At 39.1% G+C, this 24891-nt stretch overlaps 1 protein-coding gene across 10 annotated transcripts in view; it reads left to right on the top strand.

The window, feature by feature from the left end:
• The window catches only part of zmynd8 (zinc finger, MYND-type containing 8), a 170999-nt gene that overhangs the window by 68881 nt on the left and 77227 nt on the right, over window positions 1-24891 (top strand). For 5 of the 10 annotated variants that reach the window (XM_087994791.1, XM_087994790.1, XM_087994795.1 and 2 more), the window contains 3 exons: window positions 1037-1096; window positions 14748-14830; window positions 19165-19310. In XM_087994791.1, the coding sequence (XP_087850917.1) occupies window positions 14806-14830; window positions 19165-19310 (171 nt within the window). In that variant the 5' untranslated portion in view covers window positions 1037-1096; window positions 14748-14805. Of the gene's footprint in view, window positions 1-1036; window positions 1097-14747; window positions 14831-19164; window positions 19311-24891 lie in introns of those variants that run through there. The other 5 variants (XM_087994793.1, XM_087994789.1, XM_087994792.1 and 2 more) reach the window with 3 other exon arrangements.

Genomic DNA, 24891 nt, shown 5'->3' on the forward strand with positions numbered 1-24891 from the left:
CTGTTTGGCTTGTCCTAGGATGGATGTATTGTTCCAGTCGAAGTGGTGTCCTTCTTTATCTGTATGTAAGGATACTAGTGAGAGAGGGTCATGTTGTTTTGTGATTAGTTGGTGTTCATATATCCTAGTGGCTAGTTTTTTGCCTGTTTGTCCAATGTAGTGTTTGTTACAGTCTTTGCACGGTATTTTGTAAATGACATTAGTTTTGCTTGTTGTCTGCATAGGAACTATGCGAGCAGAGGAAAATCACCTATACTGTGTATTCAAGTTAGACCCCATCTACCACCCACTGAAAAAAGAACAGGACATGACATCACCACAGGAAATGACATCACCAACCCAAAGAAACCCAAACATATAAATAGAAAGCAGGAATCATGTACACTGCTTCGCCTGAGGCCCATTGAAGATGTTACCTAGTAGAGTGACGAAATGTCTGGAAATGAACCTCCCAGCTCAGCGAGCAAACCTACATCCAGAATCTGAAAGGCTTTAAATTGGGCTACAAGCTGAAGTGTCAATTTGCTTCACTTGTACTCGCCGCTTTATTCAGAAAGCTTTCAGTTAATATTCGACTCCAGGACTTGAGTACTGTAGTGCGTTTGCATTGTCAGACAGATCTCTTTTGGATTTAAAAAAAAACATTTAAAAACTGAGGTCTGATCTGCTAGTTAAAGATTGACATGAAAACCCAATGTGATATTTGAGGGAGAGCAGGAGAACTTTAGACATTTTCTAATCAACCTATTCAGAAATGTGATTGCATATTCGTGGAGCAGGTGGAACCTGAACCAAAGCAACCTAGCTCAGAGGCAGGGGCTGTACCACCCTGCCACCAAAGCCCCTAAGGAAAGTTTTACCAGTGTATTGACAAAGTCTATCCTTTATTGTCCCCACCAAAACAGATCAACTGATCGTTTAGATCAGTTCTCAAAATATTTACAACACCAGGGACATGTTTGTTTTAAATGTTATTTTTATCTGTCTGAACCAGCATTTATTATTCCTTCCTTATTGTCCCTTCCTAATTGTCCAGATGGCAGTTAAGAGTCAGCCATGTAGCTGTGGATCTGGAGTCGCATGTAGGCCAAATCAGGTGAGGGCCACAGATTTCCTTCCCTCTGGAACGTTAGTGAACCAGATTGTACTTCATGCCAGTTGGCAGTGGTTTCATGGTCATTGTTGAACACTTAATTCCACTTTTTTTATTGATTTCAAATTTCATCATCTGCCAGGGTGCGATTTAAACCTGGGACTCTAGAACATTACCTAGGTCTCTAAGATTAATAGTCTAGTGATCATACCATTAAGCCATTGCCTCCCCAAACTGAGTAAATGATTGGAGCTATGGCCTGACAAGGCCCAAGTTTCTGGGTCTTAAATCATCTGAGGCACATGGTTGATGAATAGGTTTTAACTTTCCAAAATTCCCTAGATTCAGGGAAGTTTCTGTCAGTGCGAAATTGGTGGATGCTTTTGTGAAAAGGGAGGGAGGCAAGAAGTGGCAACTGCACACTCGTCAGCATAACCATGAAAATATTAACTATTATTCAAGGCATTACAGCAGGGGACTTGGAAAAATTCAAGGTAATCAGCCAGACTGAACATAGTTTTGTGAAACAGTAATATTGCTGTGGATACAGGGGAATAGGTTGATGTACTGAACTTTAAATTTCCAGAGGCATTTGATAAGGAGCCACATCCAAGATTATTACAGAAAATAAAAGCTCATGGTACAGCTGCTAACATTATCTTGGATAGAAGATTGTTTCTTGTTACCTAGCCAAAGTAGGCATAAATGGGTCATTTCTTTGGTTGGCAGTAAGTTACAGAAATCAGTGTGGGGGCCTTAATGTTTTTTTTGAATTTATAGTAATGACTTGGATGAAGAGAACAGAGGTCTGGTTGATATGAAAGTTGCTGATGACACAAAGATAGGTAGGATTGGAGGTTGTGAAATGGACATAAGGAGTCTGCAGAGCTGTACAGATGGGTTAAACATTTGAGCAAAGATCTGGCAAATTGGATGTACATTGTGAGAAAATGTGAAGCTATATTTTTGGCAGGAAGACTGCAATGAAAACATTATCTAATTAAGTAATTTCAGAGCACTGAGAGGCAGAGGGATTTGGGTGTTCTGCATGAATTGTGAAAAGTTAGTATGCAAATACAACAAGTAATTTTAATTAGAAAAGCTAATGGAATGTTTTATTCATTTAAAAGGGGTTTTGAATACAAAAGCAGGAAAGTTATGAATCAGTTACAGTGTTGGTGAGGGCACTTTTGGACCTTTTATACAATATTAGTCAGAGAAGGTCTGTTCGACTGGAATGGTAAAGGGTGGACAGGCTGGGTTTATACCTGTTCGAATTTTAGAAATGGAACAAACAATTTGATTGAAGCAACATAGAAGATCCTTTGGGGTATCAGTAGTGTGAATGTGAAAAGATAACTTTCTCATTTTGGGAGAATCTAGAACTGGGAGTTACTGCTTAAAAGCTACAGAGTTGCCCATTTAGGCAAAGAAAAGATTTGTTTTCTTTCACAGGCGACTTTGAAACTCTGCTTTCACCAGTATTTGAGGAAGAGAGTCATAGAGTAATACAACGAAACAGCATGGAAACAGAACCTTTGTTCCAACCAGTCCATGCTAAACATAATCCCAAACCAAACTAGTCCATTCTGCCTCCTCCTGGCCTATATCCCTCCAAACCTTTCCTATTCATGTATCCATCCAAATGTCTTTGAAACGTTACAATTGTACCTGCATCCACCAGTTCCTCAGGAAATTCACTCCACACGCATATCACCCTCTTTATAAAATATTTGCCTCATGCCCTTTTTAAAGTTTCTCTCCACTCACCTTTAAAAATGTGCCCCTAGTCTTGAAATTCCCTATCGTAGGGAAAAGGCCACTATCTTTGTCTCTGATTGATTTTATACACTTCTGTGAGGTCACCTGTCAACCTCCTGTGCTCTAGTGAAAAAGGTCTCACCTTCAATGTTTTTAAGGCAGAAGCAGATAGATTCTTAAAAGCAAGTGGGTAAAAATTGTCAGGTGGAGATGGGAATGTAGAGTAATCAGGTCAGTCATGATGTTGTTTAGTGGTGGAATGGGCTCGAGGCAGTCAAGAGCCTTCTCCACCTTCTGTGGGCTGTGGACTACTATGTTTGCTGATGTGACAACAGTCTCTAGACATCACATGAATGCAGCGAATTGTTGGTGAATTTCTTTGGGGAGGGGGCATCAAGTTACAATCCAAATAAAATTTGTTTGTTATAGAGTCCTAGGCATAGAGATGTACAGCAAGGAAAAACACCCTTCGGTCCAACTTGTCCATGCTGACAAGATATCCCAATCCAATCTAGTCCCACCCGCCAGCACCCGGTCCATATCCCTCCAAACCCTTCCTGTTTGTATACCAATCCAGATGCCATTTAAATGCTGCAATTGTACTAGCTTCCATACTTCCCTGGCAGCTCATTTCATACACATACTACCCTCTGCTTGAAAAAGTTGCCCCTTAGGTCTCTTTTATATCTTTGCCCTCTTAGCCTAAACCTATACCCTCTAGTTCTGGACTTCCCCCAACCCAGGGAAAAGATCTATTTATCCTATCCATGCCTCTCATGACTTTATAAATCTCCATAAGGTCACCCCTCAGCCTCCGACGCTCCAGGGAAAACAGCCCCAGCCTGTTCAGCCTCTCTCTATAGCTCAAATCCTCCAACCCTGGCAACATCCTTGTAAATCTTTTCTGAACCCTTGCAAGTTTCACAACATCTTTCCGATAGGAAGGAGACCAGAACTGCACACAATATTCCAACAGTGGCCTAACCAATGTCCTGTACAGCCGCAACATGACCTTCCAACTCCTGTACTCAGTAATCTGACCAGTAAAGGAAAGGGTCGGTGTTGGGTCCACTGCTGTTCATCATTTTTATAAACGATTTGGATGAGGGCGTAGAAGGGTGGGTTAGTAAATTTACAGACGACACTAAGGTCGGTGGAGTTGTGGATAGTGATGAAGGATGTCGTAGGTTACAGTGACATAGATAAGCTGCAGAGCTGGGCCGAGAGGTGGCCAATGGGGTTTAATGCGGACAAGTGTGAGGTGATTCACTTCACTTTGATCGGAGTAACTGGAATGCAAAGTACTGGGCTAATGGTAAGATTCTTGGTAGTGTAGATGAGCAGAGAGATCTTGGTGTCCAGGTACATAGATCCTTGAAAGTTACCACCCAGGTTGACAGGGTTGTTAAGTGTTTTAGCTTTTACTAATAGAGGGACCGAGTTCCGGAACTGAGGTTATGCTACAGCTGTACAAAACTGTGGTGCGGCCGCATTTGGAGTATTGTGTACAGTTCAGGTCACCACGTTACAAGAAGGATGTGGAAGCTTTGGAAAGGGTGCAGAGGAGATTTACGAGGATGTTGCCTGGTATGGAGGGAAGGTCTTATGACGAAAGGCTGAGGGACTTGAGGCTGTTTTCATTGGAGAGAAGAAGGTTGAGAGGTGACTTAATAGAGACATAGTGGATAATCAGAGGGTTAGATAGGGTGGACAGGGAGAGCCTTTTTCCAAGTATGGTGCCAGCGAGCCTGAGGAGGCATAGCTTTATATTGAGGGGTGATAGATATAGGACAGATATCAATGGTAGTTTCTTTACTCCGAAAGTAGTAAGGGTATGGAATGCTTTGCCTGCAACGGTAGTAGATGCGCCAACTTTAAGTGCATTTAAGTCGTCGTTGGACAAGCATATGGACATCCATGGAATAGTGTAGGTTAAATGGGCTTCAGATTGGTATGACTGGTCGGTGCAACATCGAGGTCCGAAGGGCCTGTACTGCGCTGTAATGTTCTATGTTCGATACCAAACGCCGCCTTCACTATTCTATCTAGTTTTGACTCCACTTTCAAGGAGCTATGAACCTGCACTCCAAGGTCTCTTTGTTCAGCAACACTCCCTAGGACCTTACCATTAAGTGTATAAGTCCTGCTAAGATTAGCTTTTCCAAAATGCAGCACCTCGCATTTATCTGAATTAAACTCCATCTGCCACTCCTCAGCTCATTGGCCCATCTGGTACAGATCCTGTTGTAATCGGAGGTAACCTTCTTCGCTGTCCACTACACCTCCAATTTCCAAATCATTTATATAAATGATGAAAAGTAGTGGACTAAGTACCGATTCTTGTGGCACTCCACTGGTCATAGGCCTGCAGTCTGAAAAACAATCCTCCATCACTACCCTCTGTCTTCTACCTTTTAAGCCAGTTCTGTATCCAAATGGCAAGTTCTCCCTGTATTCCACGAGCTCTCTAAGCTTGCTAACCAGTCTCCCATGGGGAACTTTGTTAAATGCCGAAGGTCACATCTGCCGCTCTGCCCTCATCAGGCAATCCAAGATGAAGGATGGGAAAAATTCCTGGCTGTAACAGCTGCACCTTTTTTTTTGAGGTATTTTAGGTGTTGGAGGTGACTTCCTCGAATCCAGGAGCAGTAATTACTGTTTTATATGCTGTTGCACTGTTTTGGATCTTTTGTTATATGATCAACTGGATTGTTTATTTTTATTTTCATTTTGATTTTGTTGACTTATTGTTACAACCTCTAAAATTTCGAATTATGGTGTCCTTGTCATTGGCTGTTTGAAGCATTTCCAGTAAATCAATCTTCCCGTTCTTGTCAGGGGAAAGCAAATAACGTGGGTTGGGTTCTTGGAGAACAAAGTGAGTGCTGTTAAAGTCATAAGTATATTGAATTTGATATGCAAATTCTTAAGTTGGTTGCAATCGTGGAATTTTTGGTACAAGCTAATATGTAGGGAAAATGAAAGTGGCTTTTTTATCCAAGTACCTTTTTTTTGTCATTTTACAGATAGGATAATAGTTTCAAGGTTGATATCTTTCAAATGATCACTAATATAATTGTGAAACCTATCGTGCAAATTTCATTAGAAGTATGTATTTGATAGTTCAACTAAGTGGAACTTCTGTTTTCTGTTGGTTCTGTAAATATTATTGGGAAAAGAACAAGTGTGGTAATTTCCATTATACTTTTAAAAAAAAATCCATCACTCTATTGGGTGTCCATGCTAATGAGAACTTGTAACAAATTTGATCAAGTGAATGAAGTAATTTAGCAAATTTTCTTGTAATTTATATTATTGATCGAAATCAACTAAATTTCTAACCTAATACTGGAGAACTCCCTTTTAAAATGAAACAGTGATTATACGAAATGTTAGCTTTTGTTGGAATCTGAATGGAAAGAAGCTGATAGTCTCTTTTTGGGGGAGGAGTGAAGAAGCTGCAGACTCTAATCTTGGTGGGAATATTGTTTATTGGAATAGGTCAAATGTGAGCAGCTTTACTACAGTCTCCAGGTCAAGTGGATTTGGAAAAGGGGCTTAAAATGAAAAGGGTAAACTTCCTGCTTCCTTGTGTACCCTCCTTTTGGTTGTAATTTGAAGAAAAAAAACAATCACCGATTTAAATGTTCCACTGAGTGTACTAGTTTGATCTCAACTAAAGTATTTACGTTCAATTCCGGATGCCATGCTTTAGTGATGATGTGAAGGATTGGAAGGTGTTAAAAGATTGAGATTGGTTCCGGGAATAAGAGATTTCAGTTATGAGGATTGATATGAGAAGCACATGTGAAGGGCTCGAGGGGGTTGATACGTAGATTTGCAAAGCAAAATGATATGGCAGCGTTGCAGGGATTATATCCACAGTAAGACAGGAAAGGGCAAAGTGGTCAAATATAGAAAATAGCAACCATTTTCCCCTTTTGATTCTATTTGCTAAAAGAAAATAAAATTAATGTCTCTTTACTGCATGTAGTATTGAGAAAAAAGTAAATGAATTGATGGCATGAATAGAGGTTAACGGGTATAATCTTAAAGCAACTATTGAGACATGGTTATGAAAAATCAAATCTGGGAGTTATATATATATGACTTTTCAAAATGACATGCAAGCTGGAAAGGGTGATAGCATGGCTTTCTAAGTATGAGACTGAATAATTATGACAGCAGAACTGATTTTGGATCATAAATTGTAAAATCCATGTGGATTGAGGTAAAAAAAATAATAAGAACAAGACACTGGTGGGAGTAGTCCAGTTGCTCCACAACCATAGCTACACTTATAGGAGAGAAAATAATTGGTAGCAGTGAGGAAGAATTAATTGTATACTAAGGACTGTTTCTGAGAACCAAGTTATGGGATCTAACCAGGGATCAGGCTATTTTGGATCTAGTAATAAGTAATGAGGCAAGTTTTATTAAATCATGATAGAGTGAAAGTACCCTTGAGGAAATGGTGATCAAAACACAGTACAGTTTAGCATTCCCTTTTGAGAATGAGAAACTTGGGTCATGGCGCCATAAAGGTGTACCGCACAGAAAAAGGCTCAGCCCATTGAATCTGCACTGTCAAAAAGATCCACTTAATTATTCTAATCCCATTTTCCTGCATGTTGTCAAAGCCTTGCATGCCTTGGCACCACAAATGAACATCTAAAAACTTCTTCAATATTACAATGGATTTTGCTTCTTTCACTCTTACAGCAGTCAGTTCTAGATTCCTACCTGCCTCTGGATGAAAAACCTTTTCCTTGCATCTATTCTAAACCACCTGTGCCTTGCCTCAAATCTATGCCCCTGGTCTTTGATTCCTCCATCATAAGAAAACTTTTCTTCCTGTCTACCTGTCAATGCCTGTCATAATTTTATACATCTCAATCATGTCCCCCCCCTTTCTCCTTTGAAGGAAAGCAACCTTAGTCTGTCTAATCTCTTTTTTCATATCTGAAACTTTCCATTCCAGCCAACATCCTAGTAAATCTCTTCTGCACCCTCCCCATTGCAAACGCACCCTCATATAATGTGGAATCCAGAAATGCACAGTACTTTAACTGTGGTTTAATGAACATTTTATACAGTCATAGCATAGTTTCACTGCTCTTTAACACTTCTCCTATGTCGCCTTAACCACTTTATCTACTTGTCCTACTATCTTAAGGGACCAGGTTACATGCACACCAATGTACCTCTGATCATCTTTGCTTTCCAAGCTCCTACTATTCATCATGTATTGTCTTGTTTGTCCTGCGCAAGTGCATCGTCTCCCACTCATCTAGTTTGAATTCCATTTGCTAATAAGCAGCCTATCTGACCAGCCTGTATACATTCTTCTGTAATCTAAGGCTATCTTCCTTGCGATTTACATCCTCCGCCCCAACCCCCACCCCACCACCTATCTTTGTAACATCTGCAAATTTACTAATCAACTCTTTTTTTTACATTCCAATCTAAATTGAATTTACATACCACAAACATTAAGGGCCCCAATACTGATCCCTACAGAACTCCACTGGACACAGGCTTCTGGACACAGGCTTCTGGACACAATAACACCTCTCAACAACCACCGTCTTCTTTCCATTCAGCCAATTATAAATCCAAGTAGCCAAATTTCCTTGGATCCCATTGGCTGTTACCTTCATAATCAGTCTTCCATGTGAGACCTTGTCAAAAGCCTTGCTGAAGCCCAAATTATTATGTCAAACGCATTGCTTTCATCCACACATCTGATGACCTCTTTGACAAATCAGTCAAGTTGGTCAAACGTAACGTGCCCTTAACAAATCATGCTCACTGTTCTTGATTTATCCTTCCTATTGAAGTGCAGATTAATTCTGTCCCTCTGAATTACTTCTAATAGTTTCACCAACATGAGATTAGTGTGTAGTATTCTGGTTTAATATTTGATTCTTTCTTGAATAATGGTGCCACATTGGCTGTCCTCCAGTCTTCTGGCACCTCTCCTGTGGCCAGAGAGGAGTTCAAAGTTATTTCCAGCTGCCCTGCTATTTGCTACCTTGTCCCACTCAACAACCTGGGGTGCATTTCATCGGGCCCTGGAGATTTATCTACTTTTAAGACTGCCAGGTCACTCAGAACCTCCTCTCTGTCTTTGCTAATTTCTTTAAGTATGCCACAGTCCTCCTTCCTGATTTCTATACACACATCAGCCCTTTCCCGAGGGAACAACGATACAAAGTATTCATTTTGGACCCTGCCTATGTGTTCCAGCTCCACGCACAAATTACCAATGGTCCTTTAATGAGCCCTACTCTTTCCCTTGTTATCCTTTTTATCCTTAATGTACTTGTAAAATAACTTACGATTTTCCTTTGTTTTACCTTACATTATTCTTTTTTACCCCCTTTTGCTCTCCTATTTTTTTTTAAGTTCCCCTTTGCATACTCTATATTCCTGTAGGGGCTTCTGTTTTGAGCTGAGTATATGCCACAGCCATCCCTTTTTGACTTCATCCAATCTTGTATATCCCTCAATATCCAGGGTTCACTGGGTTTGTTGGTCCCATCCTTTTAGCTTTATTGGAACATGTTGGCACTGTACACTAGCCTGTTTCCTTTTTGAATGTGTTTACTTTAAAAAAATCTATCTGTCCTGGTCAACTCTGGCCAAATCATGCCTGATCTTACTAAAATCACCCTCCCAAAAAACATTTGGTAATTTTGTTTTCAGCCCATCCTTGCTCTTTTCCATGGCAATCTTGAATCTAATGGAATTATGGTCACTCTTCCTGCAAAATGCTCCCACGACTGATATTTAACCATTTCCTTTGGCTTTTTCATCTAAAATTAAGTCTATCCCTCTTTTCCACAGCCTTCTATGCACTGGCCTTAAAAGCTATCGTTTTAAGAATTAATGTGTTTTAAGAATTCTGCTTCCTCAAACCCTTTCGTGCTATGACCACCCCAATTAATGTTGGAGAAGTTAATAACCTTTTAACATCTTTACCCTTTTTACTTTTACACCCCTCTGAAATTTGGCTGCATGTTTGATCTTCTGAACAACTGAGCTAAACTTTTTAAATAAGAATAATTACAAAGGAATAAGAGCAAAATTGGCAGAATTGGGCCAGGAAATGAATTGAGCAGAAAAACAGTCAATGAGCAATAGTAGCCATTGAAGGAAATAGTTCATGACTTAGAACAAAGATACTTCCCAGTGAAGAATAAGGATTCGAGAAATGGGATGAACTAGTCATGATTAATCAAGGAAGTTAGGGATAGCATCAAATTAGAAGGAAAAAAATACAATTTGGCAAAGTTTTATGGTAAGTCAGTGGATCAGGAGTGTTTTATAAACTAGCAAAAAAAGATGACCAAAAAATGGAGAAAATATAAAGTTTAAGTGTTAACAATCAAGTAGACTTCTTTTTAAAAAAGGAATGGATGGCAAGAACTTCTTGAAATATATATTAAAAAGGAACAGAGAAGCCAAAGTGAATGTAAGCCATTTAAAGAATGAGGCAGATGAAATGATAATAGGGAACCAGGAAATAGAACAGGATTTGAATAATTATTTGTGTATCAGTCTTCAAAAGAGAAAAGCTGAAAATGTGTTGCTGGAAAAGCGCAGCAGGTCAGGCAGCATCCAAGGAACAGGAGAATCGCTGTTTCGGGCATAAGCCCTTCTTCAGGCTTATGCCCGAAACGTCGATTCTCCTGTTCCTTGGATGCTGCCTGACCTGCTGCGCTTTTCCAGCAACAATTTTCAGCTCTGATCTCCAGCATCTGCAATCCTCACTTTCTCCTCTTCACAAGAGAAAACCCAAGTAGTATTCCCACAATACTAAATCAATGGTCAGAAGATGAAGTGAAATAAACCCAATAATAACTATTGCTATGGTTACAATAATAGGAAAGTTAATAGGGCTAGACTGACCAATCACCTGGCTCTGATTGATTATATCCCAGGATATTAAAGGAAGTAGCTACACAGATAGTGGATACATAGGTAATGATCTTCCAAAAGTTCTCTGATTCTGGAAAAATCCCAAAGGATTAGAAAACTGTTGACTAACAACATTCTTACTCAAAAGAGATAAAAATGACTGCAAATAGTAGAATAGTTATGAAGAAGTGGGTACAGCTGAGAACAGAAGTGAGTCAAACAGTCAGGGCAGGCAGGGACAAGGTAGGACTAATAAATTAAACTGCATTTATTTCAATGCAAGGGGCCTAACAGGGAAGGCAGAAGAACTCGGGGCATGATTAGGAACATGGGACTGGGATATCATAGCAATAACGGAAACATGACTCGGGGATGGGCAGGACTGGCAGCTGAATTTTCCAGGATACAAATGCTACAGGAAGGATAGAAAGGGAGGCAAAAGAGGAAGGGGATTGACATTTTTTGATAAGGGATAGCATCACAGCTGTGCTGAGGGAGGATATTCCCGGAAATACATCCAGGGAAGTTATTTGGGTGGAACTGAGAAATAAGAAAGGGATAATCACCTTATTCAGATTGTATTTTAGACCCCCCCAATAGTCAGAGGGAAATTGAGAAACAAACTTGTAAGGAGATCTCAGCTATCTGTAAGAATAATAGGGTAGTTATGGTAGGGGATTTTAACTTTCCAAACATCGACTGGGACTGCCATAGTGTTAAGGGTTTAGATGGAGAGGAATTTGTTAAGTGTGTACAAGACAATTTTCTGATTCAGTATGTGGATGTACCTACTAGAGAAGGTGCAAAGCTTGACCTACTCTTGGGAAATAAGGCAGGGCAGTGGGGGAGGTGTCAGTGGGGGAGGTGTCAGTGGGGGAGCACTTTGGGGCCAGTGACCATAATTCTATTTGTTTTAAAATAGTGATGGAAAAGAATAGACCAGATCTAAAAGTCGAAGTTCTAAATTGGAGAAAGGCCAATTTTGACAATATTAGGCAAGAATTTTTGAAAGCTGATTGGAGGCAGATGTTCGTAGGTAAAGGGACGGCTGGAAAATGGGAAGCCTTCAGAAATGAGATAACAAGAATCCAGAGAAAGTATATTCCTGTCAAGGTGAAAGGGAAAGCAGGTAGGTATAGGGAATGCTGGATGACTAAAGAAATTGAGTGTTTGGTTTAAAAAAAAGAAGGAAGCAAATGTGCGGTACAGACAGGATAGATTGAGTGAATCCTTAGAAGAGTATAAAGAAAGTACGTGTATACTTAAGAGGGAAAACAGGGACATGAGATAGCTTTGGCAAATAGAATTATGGAGAATCAAAAGGGGTTTTACAAATATATTAAGGACAAAAGGGTAACTAGGAAGAGAATAGGGCCCCTCAAAGATCGGCAAGGCGGCCTTTGTGTGGAGCCACAGAAAATGGGGGATGTACTAAATGAATATTTTGCATCAGTATTTAAAGTAGAAAAGGATATGGAAGATATAGACTGTAGGGAAATAGATGGTGACATCTTGCAAAATGTCCAGATGACAGTGTTGGATGTCTTGAAACGGTTAAAGGTGGATAAATCCCCAGGACCTGATCAGGTGTACCTGAGAACTCTGTGGGAAGCTAGAGACGTGATTGCTGGGCCTCTTGCTGAGATATTTGTACCATCGATAGTCACAGATGAGGTGCCGGAAGACTGGAGGTTGGCAAACGTGGTGCCACTGTTTAAGAAGGGTGGTAAAGACAAGCCAGGGAACTATAGACCAGTGAGCCTGACCTCAGTGGTGGGCAAGTTGTTGGAGGGAATCCTGAGGGACAGGATGTACATGTGTTTGGAAAGGCAAGGACTGATTCGGGATAGTCAACATGGCTTTGTGCGTAGGAAATCATGTCTCACAAACTTGATTGAGTATTTTGAAGAAGTAACAAAGAAGATTGAGGGCAGAGCAGTAAATGTGATCTATATGGACTTCAGTAAGACGTTCAACAAGGTTCCCCATAGGAGACTGATTTGCAAGGTTAGATCTCACGGAATACAGGGAGAACTAGCCATTTGGATACAGAACTAGCTCAAAGGTAGAAGACAGGGTGGTGTTGGAGGGTTGTTTTTCAGACTGGAGGCCTGTGACCAATGGAGTGCCACAAGGATCGGTGCTAGGTCCTCTACTTTTTGACATTTATGTAAATGATTTGGATGCGAGCATAAGAGGGACAGTTAGTAAGTTTGCAGATGACGCCAAAATTGGAGGTGTACTGGACAGTGAAGAGGGTTACCTCAGATTACAACAGGATCTGGACCAGATGGGCCAGTGGGCTGAGAAGTGGTAGATGGAGTTTAATTCCAATAAATGCGAGGTGCTGTATTTTGGGAAAGCAAATCTTAGCAGGTTTTATACACTTAATGATAAGGTCCTAGGGAATGTTGCTGAACAAAGAGACCTTGGAGTGCAGGTTCATAGTTCCTTGAAAGCGGAGTCGCAAGTAGATAGGATAGTGAAGAAGGCGTTTGGTATGCTTTCCTTTATTGGTCAGAGTGTTGAGTACAGGAGTTGGGAGGTCATGTTGCGGCTGTACAGGACTTTGGTTAGGCCACTGTTGGAATATTGCGTGCAATTCTGGTCTCCTTCCTATCGGAAAGATGTTGTGAAACTTGAAAAGGGTTCAGAAAAGATTTACAAGGATGTTGCCAGGATTGGAGGATTTGAGCTACAGGGAGAGGCTGAACAGGCTGGGGCTGTTTTCCCTGGAGCGTTGGAGGCTGAGGGGTGACCTTATAGAGGTTTACAAAATTATGAGAGGCATGGATAGGATAAATAGGCAAAGTCTTTTCCCTGGGGTTGGGGAGTTCAGATCTAGAAGGCGTAGGTTTAGGGTGAGAGGGCAAAGATATAAAAGAGACCTAAGGGGCAACATTTTTACGCAGAGCATGGTACATGTATGGAATGAGCTGCCAGAGGAAGTAGTGGAGGCTGGTACATTTGTAACATTTAAGAGGCATCTGGATGGGTATATGAATAGGAAGGGTTTGGTGGGATATGGGCCGGGTGCTGGCAGGTGGGACTAGATTGGGTTGGGATATCTGGTCGGCATGGACAGGTTGGACCGGAGGGTCTGTTTCCATGCTGCACATCTCTGTGACTCGAAGTGTAATTGGACTTGAAATGTTTCATTCTTTCTCTATTTACCGATGCTGTCAGACCTGCTGAGTTTCTCTAACTTTTTCTGTTTTTTTTTTTGCAGATGCTATAAATGTGAAATATATTGCTCTGTTTTAACTGTAGGCAATTTAGCATTTAACAGTTGCCTTTGGGAAGATGTTATCATGTCTTATAAAGGATGTAACAGCAGAACATTTAGACATGTATAATATTATCAAACAATGTCCATATGATTTCATGAAGGGGAAATCATGCTTGACAAATGTATGGGTATTCTTTGAGGAGGTACGAAGCAGGATAGATAAAGGGGAAGCAATGAATGTAATATATGTGGATTCCCGAATAGTGTTTAAGGTATTGTACAAAAGGTTGCTTAATGAGGAAAGTGCCCATGGATGATGAGCCATAATCATGTTGAATGGTGGAGCAGGCTTGAAGGATTGAATGCCTATTCTTGCTACTATTTTCTATGTTTCCATGGTGTTGGCAGTAGCATTTTTGCATGGAGTAAAGAATTAGCTCTGCAGCCCTTTGCAGAAGTAACCCATACCCACCTGCATATATTTTAAAATCCAAATTCCAAACATGATTTTATAATTTATACACTTTTTCATCACAGAAGTAAGTGGTTAGTATCTTGAATATACTGTATGTGAGTTGGAGGCAGATTCAATTATGGCATTCAAAAAGGAATTAGATCAAAACTCAGGAAATTTACAGGGTGGGGGAAGCGACAAGTTCCACAGAGTTAAGTGACTTTCTGATTTTTATGTTTCTGCAATATTCATTACCAGGTGGTTTGTTTATTTCTTTATTTGTGTAGTTTGGCTGAGGACCCGCCTAAACAGGAGCAGGAAGAAGAGGAGGAAGAGGAAGAGGACATGGAGATATCAACCAGATCAAGAGGTGGGTAAAAGAAAATCTTTCTCTGTTGTGCACATCTTCTATCTACAGTGACATACAACTTATCTGAAGATGATGAGTTGACTCCATGCAATTGAAGTTATCAATTTATTTAAAATTATTGCCCATGGATTATATATGTGACTGTTGCTTCGTGTATATTCTAGTTTTAGAATTTTCCTCTTTCCTAGTTCCTTCATGGCCTTGCTCCTCCCTAGCTGGTTATTCACTAGAACTTTCACTCCAAGGATGATGGGGATCTGCAACTCACTGATAAAGTGGCTAGAGAGAGAAATGATCATCATTTTAAAATGTACTTTGATTTGCATTTGAACCTATGGTCATGGTCCACAACCTATTGGGCTGTGGACCATGAGCTGTAAGGTGAGATCAGGCTACTTGTCAGCCAGCACAGACACGATAAGGTGAATGACTTCCTTCCAACCTGTAAATACTTACTTTTCAGTTTTTTTTTAAACCCCCTGAAATCTTCGTGCTGTTTCCATTTCATGCCTGCATGGTTTTAAATATTTATTAATCCGCCATTCACAGTCTTCCTGCAATTGTCTTAAGCCCAAGTCCTAGGACTCTGTCTCCCACTCTTGACCCATTCTTTTAAACCTGCCGTGCTTTTGTTCAATGTCTCCTTGTTTCACTCTGTTAAGTGTTTTTTGATAATTGCTCCTGTGAAGTTCCTTGCAACTATATACTACTTAAAAGGCAGTGTATAAAGTTTATCTGAATTTCATTTTTGTGAACAAGTTTTCTCAGCTTTGGCCAGATCAATATGAAGAACTTTTAATATCTGCATTTTCCTCTTTTGTATCATCTCATTGCCTCTCCTCTGATCAAGTGATTTATTCCTTGTTGTATTCTATCTTAAGTATAGACATTTACAACCTGTAAATTAGAATATTTTCAAAAACAATGTATTTAATATAGTACAAAGTTGATGATCCCAAGATGTACTCTTGACTAAGATACAAGCAGCAAAACTGCCAATGCTCAATCTCTGAAATAAAGTTACTGGAAACACTAAATCTCTTGTACACCAAGAACTGACAAAGTGACATTTTTGGTGCTGACTACCCTGCTGAATGATTGATTACAGTATTTTCTGCTGTTGTAAAATGCTACAAAATGAATGTTTAATAGTCTGTCAGAAATTCCCTTCTCTTATTTTATATAATCAATTAAATTTAATAAGGCACCTGTTGCTAAAACTGTAAAGATGATTTTCAGATGAAAATGTGCAGTTTTGTGTGGTACAACACAACCTTTGGTACTGAAGAAGTCCATGTTCCTATGCAGCAAAATAGGGACAACATTCAGGCTTGAACTGCCAAGTTCTGTGTAATGCTGATGCAACACAAGGGTCAAGTACAACCTTTTTAAACAAGATGGAATCCAGTCTTTTCTCCTTTCATTGTGGTTCTATAGTCAAATCCCTCTCATTAATATCCTGGACTATCACCTTTGACCAGGAACCTAACTGGACAAGTGAATATAAGAGCAAGTCAGAAGATTCTGTGGTGAGTGACTCCCCTCCTAAGTTCCCAAAGCCTTTCAGCATCTACAAGATCCAAGAGTTTGGAAATAAGGCAGACTTCTGCCTTATTTCAGTCTGGATGCTTGTAGCCCCAATAACACTTCAAGTCCAACACTTTCCACAACAAATTAGCTTAATTGGTGACCTATCCATCACCACAACACACTGTAGAGAAAGTATTGTTTGTTTATAAGATGAATTTTCTCAGGCTTCTTCAATAGCAGCTTCTAAACCTATGACCTCAATGGCCTAGAAGAACATGGGCAGTATGCACATGGGAATACCACCATGAATGTTTCCTACCAAGTCACAAACTTTTCTGTCTTGGAAATGTATGTTTCAGTTATTAACATGACTGGATAACATTCTTCAAATCCTGACATAATACAGTGGTTCTACCTAAACCATATAAAATGCAAGAGTTCCAAGACATACTGTCCTCGAGGAAAATTAAGGACTGACACTGAATGCTGGTCAGCAATGCCCTCCTCCTGTGGTTGAATAATTCACGTTTAAAAAAAAAATCAAGTCTTCATGACTTTGAATTTCACAGACTAGATCTGGAATATCTGAAATATGGGAATAAACCACTTTCTTAATTTATTTCATATACTGAATTACATTTTGAAACAAATATGTAGCCTTTGAAGTACTTGGTACTTTCCCTGCTAATTTTTAAGTCACATTTTCTTTCCTTCCAGTTCTCAATGTCCACAAGGCTAATTTGCTTTTTGAATGCAAACTTTGAATTCAATTGCAATCTCTCATTCTCTCTTCCTGCATTCTCTGCTTTCAGTACTGACATACTTAATAGCGGAAAACTGTAAGTGCTAGCTGAATGAAACAAAGTCACGCTCCAAACTTTTAAGTTATGGTCCTGGAAATAGAAAACTGATTTGTACAAGATCTGTACAGGTGGTGTTGCAAGAATAGAAAATGTAATTTGATACTAGTTTGCTGGCATAAAGTTTGGCCAAACAAATGATTTACATGTAGGACAAAGTGAGGACTGCAGATGCTGGACATGAGTTGAGAAGTGTAGTCCTGAGACACAGCTGGTCAGGCAGCATACACTGAGCAGGAAAATCGATGTTTCGAGGCTAAGTCCTTCATTGAGGTTGAAACATCGACTTTCCTGCTCCTTGGATACTGCCTGACCGGCTGTGCTTTCCCAGCACCACACTTTTTGAAGTAATTTACGTGTACCTCACTATTGACTGTAAATGTTCCAGACTTCAAAAAAGTGCTGGCTTTCTACTGTTACTGCGTAACTTCAATTTTATTTGTATCTGCTATTATGCCAAGTGATTGAAATGACTGGAAATGTAACATTGATCAATTTTTTTTTTTCTATGCGTTTAAATATTTTTAATTTGGGAGTGAAATTGGATTTGATATTCTGCAAGGTGAGTAGCATTTATGGGGAATGGATTTTGCCATTTTGACGAAACATAAATTCCTTTGTCTTAGTTTTGTCTAGTTTTTAAGATATCCAGGATTTATGATGGAGTCTGCTATTTTCTTGCAGTTTAGTTTGGAAGATGGGATATGCTCTCTGGTCCAAGCCAGGTGTTTATTCAATGACATTGTTATGAAGAAGGTGCTTTAATCTAAAATGTAGTTTGTTTTGATCATGTGAAGGGCTTCATTGAGAGTGGAGAGCCATTATTTTACTTGGAATTCTTTAGGTTTATGCTGTAATCTTTGATTCAGTGTAAACTGGATTTAGAATTCCCCATGCAGTTCGCTTAGAAACCATGCAACTGTCAATTAACCATTTATCTTTTTGTATTAGTTTGGAACCCGGTTTTCAGAGATGAGTCTCATGATGCTAAGTTACTGGGCTTGCTGTGTGATAGACTCCAGGATGTATAATGACACAAAAGGATGTCACTTATTCCCTTGTGTGCTTGCTTAGTGTGTTTTAGAGTAGTTCTAGATTCCTTCTGTATTCCTAAAGCCCTGAATGTTGATCTCTCTCTGTAGTACCCATCCAGTTTTGTTTTGAAATCATTCATTGTCTGGGCACCCACCACAATGAATTCTGAGTCAATCCCACTCAGTGAACAAAAGAAAAATTCTTCTCCCTATTCCCTTGCATTTCTTGTCCACAACCTTAATACTGTGTCCACTAATCTTTATACCGTCAACGAAAGGGTACAGATTTTCTTTGACTAACTTATCTAAATCTGACACCATTTTGCACATCTCAATCAAACTTGCCCTCAATCTCTTTGACTCTAACTATCATTTCATAAGTGCGATGTTTTGAACAGACGGCCCAAATAAACTCATCTCTTTTCTGTAATTCAGTCCAGTATATATTATACCTTTTTTGTTTCCTCCATTTCAGTTATTTTCTCTGTCATGTGACTTCCCCTTCAACTCTTGTGTTGCTCACAAACTTAAACTGACCTTGCATCTCCAAGCTCTGACTGTGTGGTTAGCAATATCCAAGCTAAAGACTGCTTACTTTTATTTGCTGAGCTGAAATTTATGCTTCTCTGTTCCATTTGTTCAACGATTCTGAGGACTGTTTTGTTTGCATTCGAAGACTGGAGTAGAACTTATGAAGCCCTGTATGAATTTTATGTTTCAACTTTGTACCAAAATACATGGGACATGGATAGAAATTTGATTAGAACTCCACAAACACAATAGAACTTACTCAAAAGGAGAACTTTTGACCTTTCTTTTTGATATTGCATCTCACTAATTTTGGCTCAGATGTCTTGGCCTAGTAAATGAAGTTTTCTTGGTTTGTAATGATTTGAAGTTTATTTTTCAGACTCTGGTTCTGCAGAACGTGCAGGACTGAAAAGAAAACAACTTAGCCCTCAGCCATCTTCAAATGGACATTCACCCCAAGATGAATCATTGAGTCCCATTAAAAAGAAGAAGAAACCTGGCATGGCTAATTCGAGTAAAGAGCAGGTATAGTAAGAACGGAGTATGTCCAATTCCTGTTTTGATACTTGGCAATTGTTCTTTTTATCAAGCTGCATTATCCCACAATTATTCAATAATGAATGTTTTGAAAGTAAACATAAATTTGAAAATGTACACAAAGAAGCATGAGAAAAGACCACCTGTCAATCAACCATAAGGTGAAATCCAGTGTAACCTTTGACCAGTCCCAAACGTTACACTAGATTTTACCTTATGGTAGTCCAAGAAGAGGCTGAATCAAAACAAAATTCCTAAAGTGATCAAGCTTAAAAAGTTCTACTAGATCACAGTAACCAATAACTTCTCGACCACAGTTAACTCATGTTTGCTCACTAAAACTAAATATTTGACTTTGCTCATAGACTGGACAGTTTTCTCTTTTCCAAGTACTCGGTAGGAGTTTTAGTCAGTGCGTTTTTTCAGTGTTTCTTCCCCACAACTAATTAAATAAATGGTTAAATCAGAAATATAATGCATTAATTTGGATGATCTAGCTATATGTTAGGGTTTGTTAACTCCTTGTCTTGTCATTAATTACCTTTTTTAAAATAAAATCTAGTGAGGATTTCTACTGTTCCACTTTGACAAATATGTTAGTTATAAAATGGGGACATGAAATAGGGAACTTACAAATACATTTAAGGACAAAAGGGTAACTAGGGAGAAAAAAGGGCCGCCTATGTGTGGAACTGCAGGAAATGGGGGAGATACTAATCAGGTATTTTGTGTCAGTGTTTACTGTGGAGAAAGACGTGGAAGATAGAGGATGTGGGGAACTAAATAGTGAAATCTTGAAAAATGTCCATGTTATAGAAGAGGAGGTGCTGGATGCCTTTAAAATGCATAAAGGTGGATACATCCCTGTGACCTGATCAGGTGTACCCTAGAACTCTGTGGGAAAAGAGGGATAAAATTGCTAGGCCCCTTGCTGAGATGTTTGTACTATCGATAGCTACAGGAGAGGTGCTGGAAGATGGGAGGTTGGCTAGTGTGGTGGCATTATTTAAGGAAGCCGGTAAGGAAAAGCCAGGAAATTATAGACCAGTGATCCTGACATTGGCGGTGGGCAGGTTGTTGGAGGTAATCCTGAGGGACCAGATTTACATGTATTTGGAAAGGCAAAGACTGATTAGCGATAGTCAACATGGCTTTGTGCACAGGATATCACATCTCACTATCTTGGTTTAGATTTTTTTTTGAAGTAGTAATGAAGAGGATTGATTCGGGCAGACCGTTGGATGTGATCTATATGGACTTCAGTAAGTTGTTTGACAAGGCTCCTCACTGGCTATCAAGGTTAGATCACATGGAATATAGACAGAATGAGCTATTTGGATACAGGATTTGTCAAAGGTGGAAGACCGAGGATGGTGGTGGAAAGTTACTTTTCAAATTGGAGGCCTGTGACCAGCGGTGTACCACAAGGACCAATGCTGGGTCCACTACTTTTAATTTTTATATAAATGATTTGTATGTATACAGAGGAGGTACAGTTGTAAGTTTACTCCAAAATTGGAGGTGTAGTAGCTAGCAAAGATGGTTACCTCCGTGTACAATGGGATTTGATCAAATGGGCCAATGGCCCAAGCAATGGAAGATGGAGTTTAATTTTAGATAAATGTGAGGTGCTACATTTTTGAAAAGGCAAATCAGAGTAGGACATTAAGGTTAAGGGAAAAGCTATAAAAGGGACTTAAGGGGTGACCTTTTCATGCAGAGGGTGTTGCGTGAATGAAATGAGCTGCCAGAAGAAGTGATGGAGGCTGGTACAATTACAACATTTTAAGAGGCATCTGGACAGATATATGAATAGGAAAGGTTTAGAGGGGATGGGCTAAATGCTAGCAAATGGGTCTTGAGGAGCAAAACCCTTTCAGCAGAATAGGAAGATAATCAAAGATCATGGAAAATTACAGCACCGTGTATTGGCTTTCACAGTCTGAACCTTTTTTTTTCTTCTTTTTTCTCCATCCCTCTTCCCCCCACCCCCACTGCCCACCTTCCCTAATTAACTGTAAAGTGTTTTGCAGACATTTCCTCCACTTTGTACTCGATTAATGCATTGACTCCTGTGCTCAGTATTAAGGTTGATGTTTTATCGTCAATCTTTCAGTGCAGTATTGAACTTAATACTCAATACTCAATAATACTTTATGCCATTGTTAGTTTATAATTATATAATTTGAATTATCTGGCCAATGATCATTATGTGACAATATTGAAGGCAATATTAAATTGAATGCTCCTAGATTATGTACTTTAAGTTATAGCACTGTAAAATACAAACTATTATCCCTAGCCCATTATTTCAGATTTATGCTATAGCTACTACATTAAAATTTAAACTTTTCAAACTTTGTTCCATTGTTAATCTCCCAAAATTTAGTGAAGTAGTAGCCACTCTTTTTGGAGTTTGTTACTAACAATAGATGGTTCATGGGTTTAGCTGAAAATATCCCAGCTTTTCTGGAATGGCATTTAATTAATGAAAGTGACATTCATTGGCTTGTCTCACTTTGACAAATGGAGGTTTAATCTCATTGCAACCATGAGTCACTTAGGTTTTAAAGATGATTCTGTCAGTAAGTAAACTTCCAGTTAACTTGCTTCACCATTTTGTCTCCAAAGTGACTAAATCAAGTTTTGCAGTATTTCGACACCAGATGAGATCAATGAAAATAGATTAGTATCAAAATGCTTCTTTTTCAGCCCGGAATACTATTTATTCGTTTTCTGGACAAAGCAAGCTTTCAGGAATAAACCAAGAAAAAATTAACTAATACCTTGCACAATGGTGAATATCAATATCCACCATTGAATGACTCACAAGCAGCTTCCAAAATATTAAAGCATTTGGGTAGTTGTGCTTTTGTTAATTGGCTTCCAAATCTTAATCTAATCTACTTTCTTTGTTGTACTTCTGATTAATGGTAAAGTTTGCAGTTTTTAATTTTTAAAAAGATGGTGTAATGCAGCTTTAAATTGGTAAAGTTTCGCATCTTGTTTCTTCCACTACTTGTGTCATGAAAAGTCAGAGTGGCATGTTTACCAGAACTTGTAATTATCTTAGCTATTGATTCTGAAATTAATAATCTTGCTGCGTGTAAAGATGCTAGGTAGCTTTCTCAGTATTTCTTAAACTGTACCTGTTTATCATACCCGTTTGTGTTCTTTAGACACAACACTATGCATGTGACATGTTGGAAAGTGGTCCATTAATGAATTTAGTTTAATTTTAAATTATGATGGAGATTCCACTGATTTTTATACACATATAACAATAGCATTAACACCCAGTCTGGGTGTGCAGTGTTCAGTTTCAGTAATGTCATGAAGCACACTTGCAGTCAGACTTTTGAATTGGCAGCAGCCCGATGAAAAGTTTTCAGTTGGTTCATTTGGATGGTATTTTGGAGTCTTAACACACATTTTAATGGAGATGTCCCTTATTTATGAGATGATAAATAATCCTGCTTGTGCTTTTGTAACCAAATAATAGCTGAAGAACAGGGTATTCTGAATATAGCTAAACATTCCTGCACAACGTTTCTTTGTGGTGGATCACCTGAGGTCTGGGTGGACCATGTGCTGCAGTCCACTATCTGTTCATCATTTAGCAGGTGTTTTTCAGAAACTTGTGTTGAAATGATTATAGCTCAAATACATATACACCCCTCTAATGACTATTAAAAGGGATCATATCCAGTATAAATACTCTTATGAAATCATAAGAGTTTGATACTGTAAGACTAAATGTGATTTTATTTGTTCCAAATGCATTGCTTGTCACTTTTAAAACAAAATCACTGAAGTATCACACAACAGTTAATTTACACAGCCAGTGTAAATAATCAGTGTAGTTTAATCAATTTGATCCAGAAATGATGCCATATTCATAAAGATTTATGTTCCTGCAAATGTTGAATCTAAATCCTACCTGTAAATAACTTTTAAATGTGCAATTTTACGTTCTGTGAACAACAGTGAAAATGTCTGGTTATTTGAGGTACATTTTTTATTTTAGGATGCTGAAGTCTTGATACATTACTGAAACCTCCGTATCATGCTTGCTTGTCAAAGAGTTCAGTATCCTTTTTGAAACTTTTGAGAAGTCCAATTCTGCTATTGTACCGCTATGCATTTTCTTAATAAATTTCTTGATTTGAGAATTAATTTCTCAAGGACCACTAACTATTCGTTCTGGACATGCTTTCATTTTTAATTAAAAGTTTAATACCATTTTTATATAAATTTCTTAACTTTTTGCTTCCATTGGGATTTTTGTCAGTGATGTTTGTGAACATTTAAATGCCCTTAATTATATACAAATTAACTAGCTTTGTTTTCTGCTATCCAAAATTCTTAACCACCTGGTAACTCAGTGAAATACCCATTCTTCGAGTGTAGAGTAAGAGAATGGTTGAGAGGTTGAGACATTATCTCAGCTGTCCATGTATGATCACTTTACTTACTAAGGATGGAGTGTTGGTGGGCTTTGATTTTTGTTTTTCCCCCTCTAGTTCAAAGCAGCTGAAGTGTATCAAAAGCAGCGAAGTTTTTAATTTATATAAAACCAAAGAACTTGACATTTAGGCATATTTGAAACATAGCTATACTTGTAATGGAGGAAAAGGTGTGACTGCAGTAAGTTCCTACAAACAGCACTTGAGGTAAATGACTTTTTTATCCAAGGTTAGTTAAGGAATAATTATTAGCTAAGACACTTGAAGCATATGGGCATTTCTAGTACAGCTCTTTTGAGAAGTGACATGAAATTCTTCTAACTGAACAGACAGGCAGAGATTCCAATTGGCATCATTTCTGAAAGAAAACACCACTGACAAAGCAGAACTCTCTCATTATTACTCTTCCTAGAATGTGCCTCCAATCTTCTGACTCTGGAGAGAGTGCCACAGCAGAGTCAAGTCTGATAGATGGCGTATATACTCGAGTAAAGGTCAACCCCCTATTTTGGCCAAATAATCTTGAATTTTCTATATATCACATGTAAAAGTCAACCCTGGTTCTTCACAGATAACAGTTCAACATTTATGAATCAGTGTGCTGGCTGTCACGTTCCACTCCCAGTTTTCCAATTTGATTGTTGTTCCACTCTGCTCCTGGTCTTCCTGTCTACTGGCTGTTGTGTTGTGTGCTGGGTTTTCAGAATTACCATAATTCATTGTTTTTGTTTCTTTATTCATTTAGAGATAGATTAGATTACTTACAGTGTGGAAACAGACCCTTCGGCCCAACAAGTCCACACCGACCCTCTGAAGAGCAGCCCACTTAGAACCACTCCCCTACATTTACCCCTTCACCTAACACTACGGGCAATTTAGCCTGGCCAATTCACCTAACCTGCACATTTTTGGACTGTGGGAGGAAACCAGAGCACCTGGAGGAAACCCAGGGAAGACACGGGGAAAATGTGCCAACGCCACACAGACGGTTGCCTGAGGCAGGAATTGAACCCGGGTCTCTGGCGCTGTGAGGCAGCAGTGCTGACCACTGTGCCGCCCGAGATCAACAGGGCTTCTGCGATTGATAACGGTATGAATTTTGA

This window comes from Chiloscyllium plagiosum, unplaced genomic scaffold, assembly GCF_037043375.1.
Source record: "Chiloscyllium plagiosum isolate Xiang-an unplaced genomic scaffold, Cpla_swu_hap1 HiC_scaffold_15, whole genome shotgun sequence".
Lineage (NCBI taxonomy): Eukaryota > Metazoa > Chordata > Chondrichthyes > Orectolobiformes > Hemiscylliidae > Chiloscyllium > Chiloscyllium plagiosum.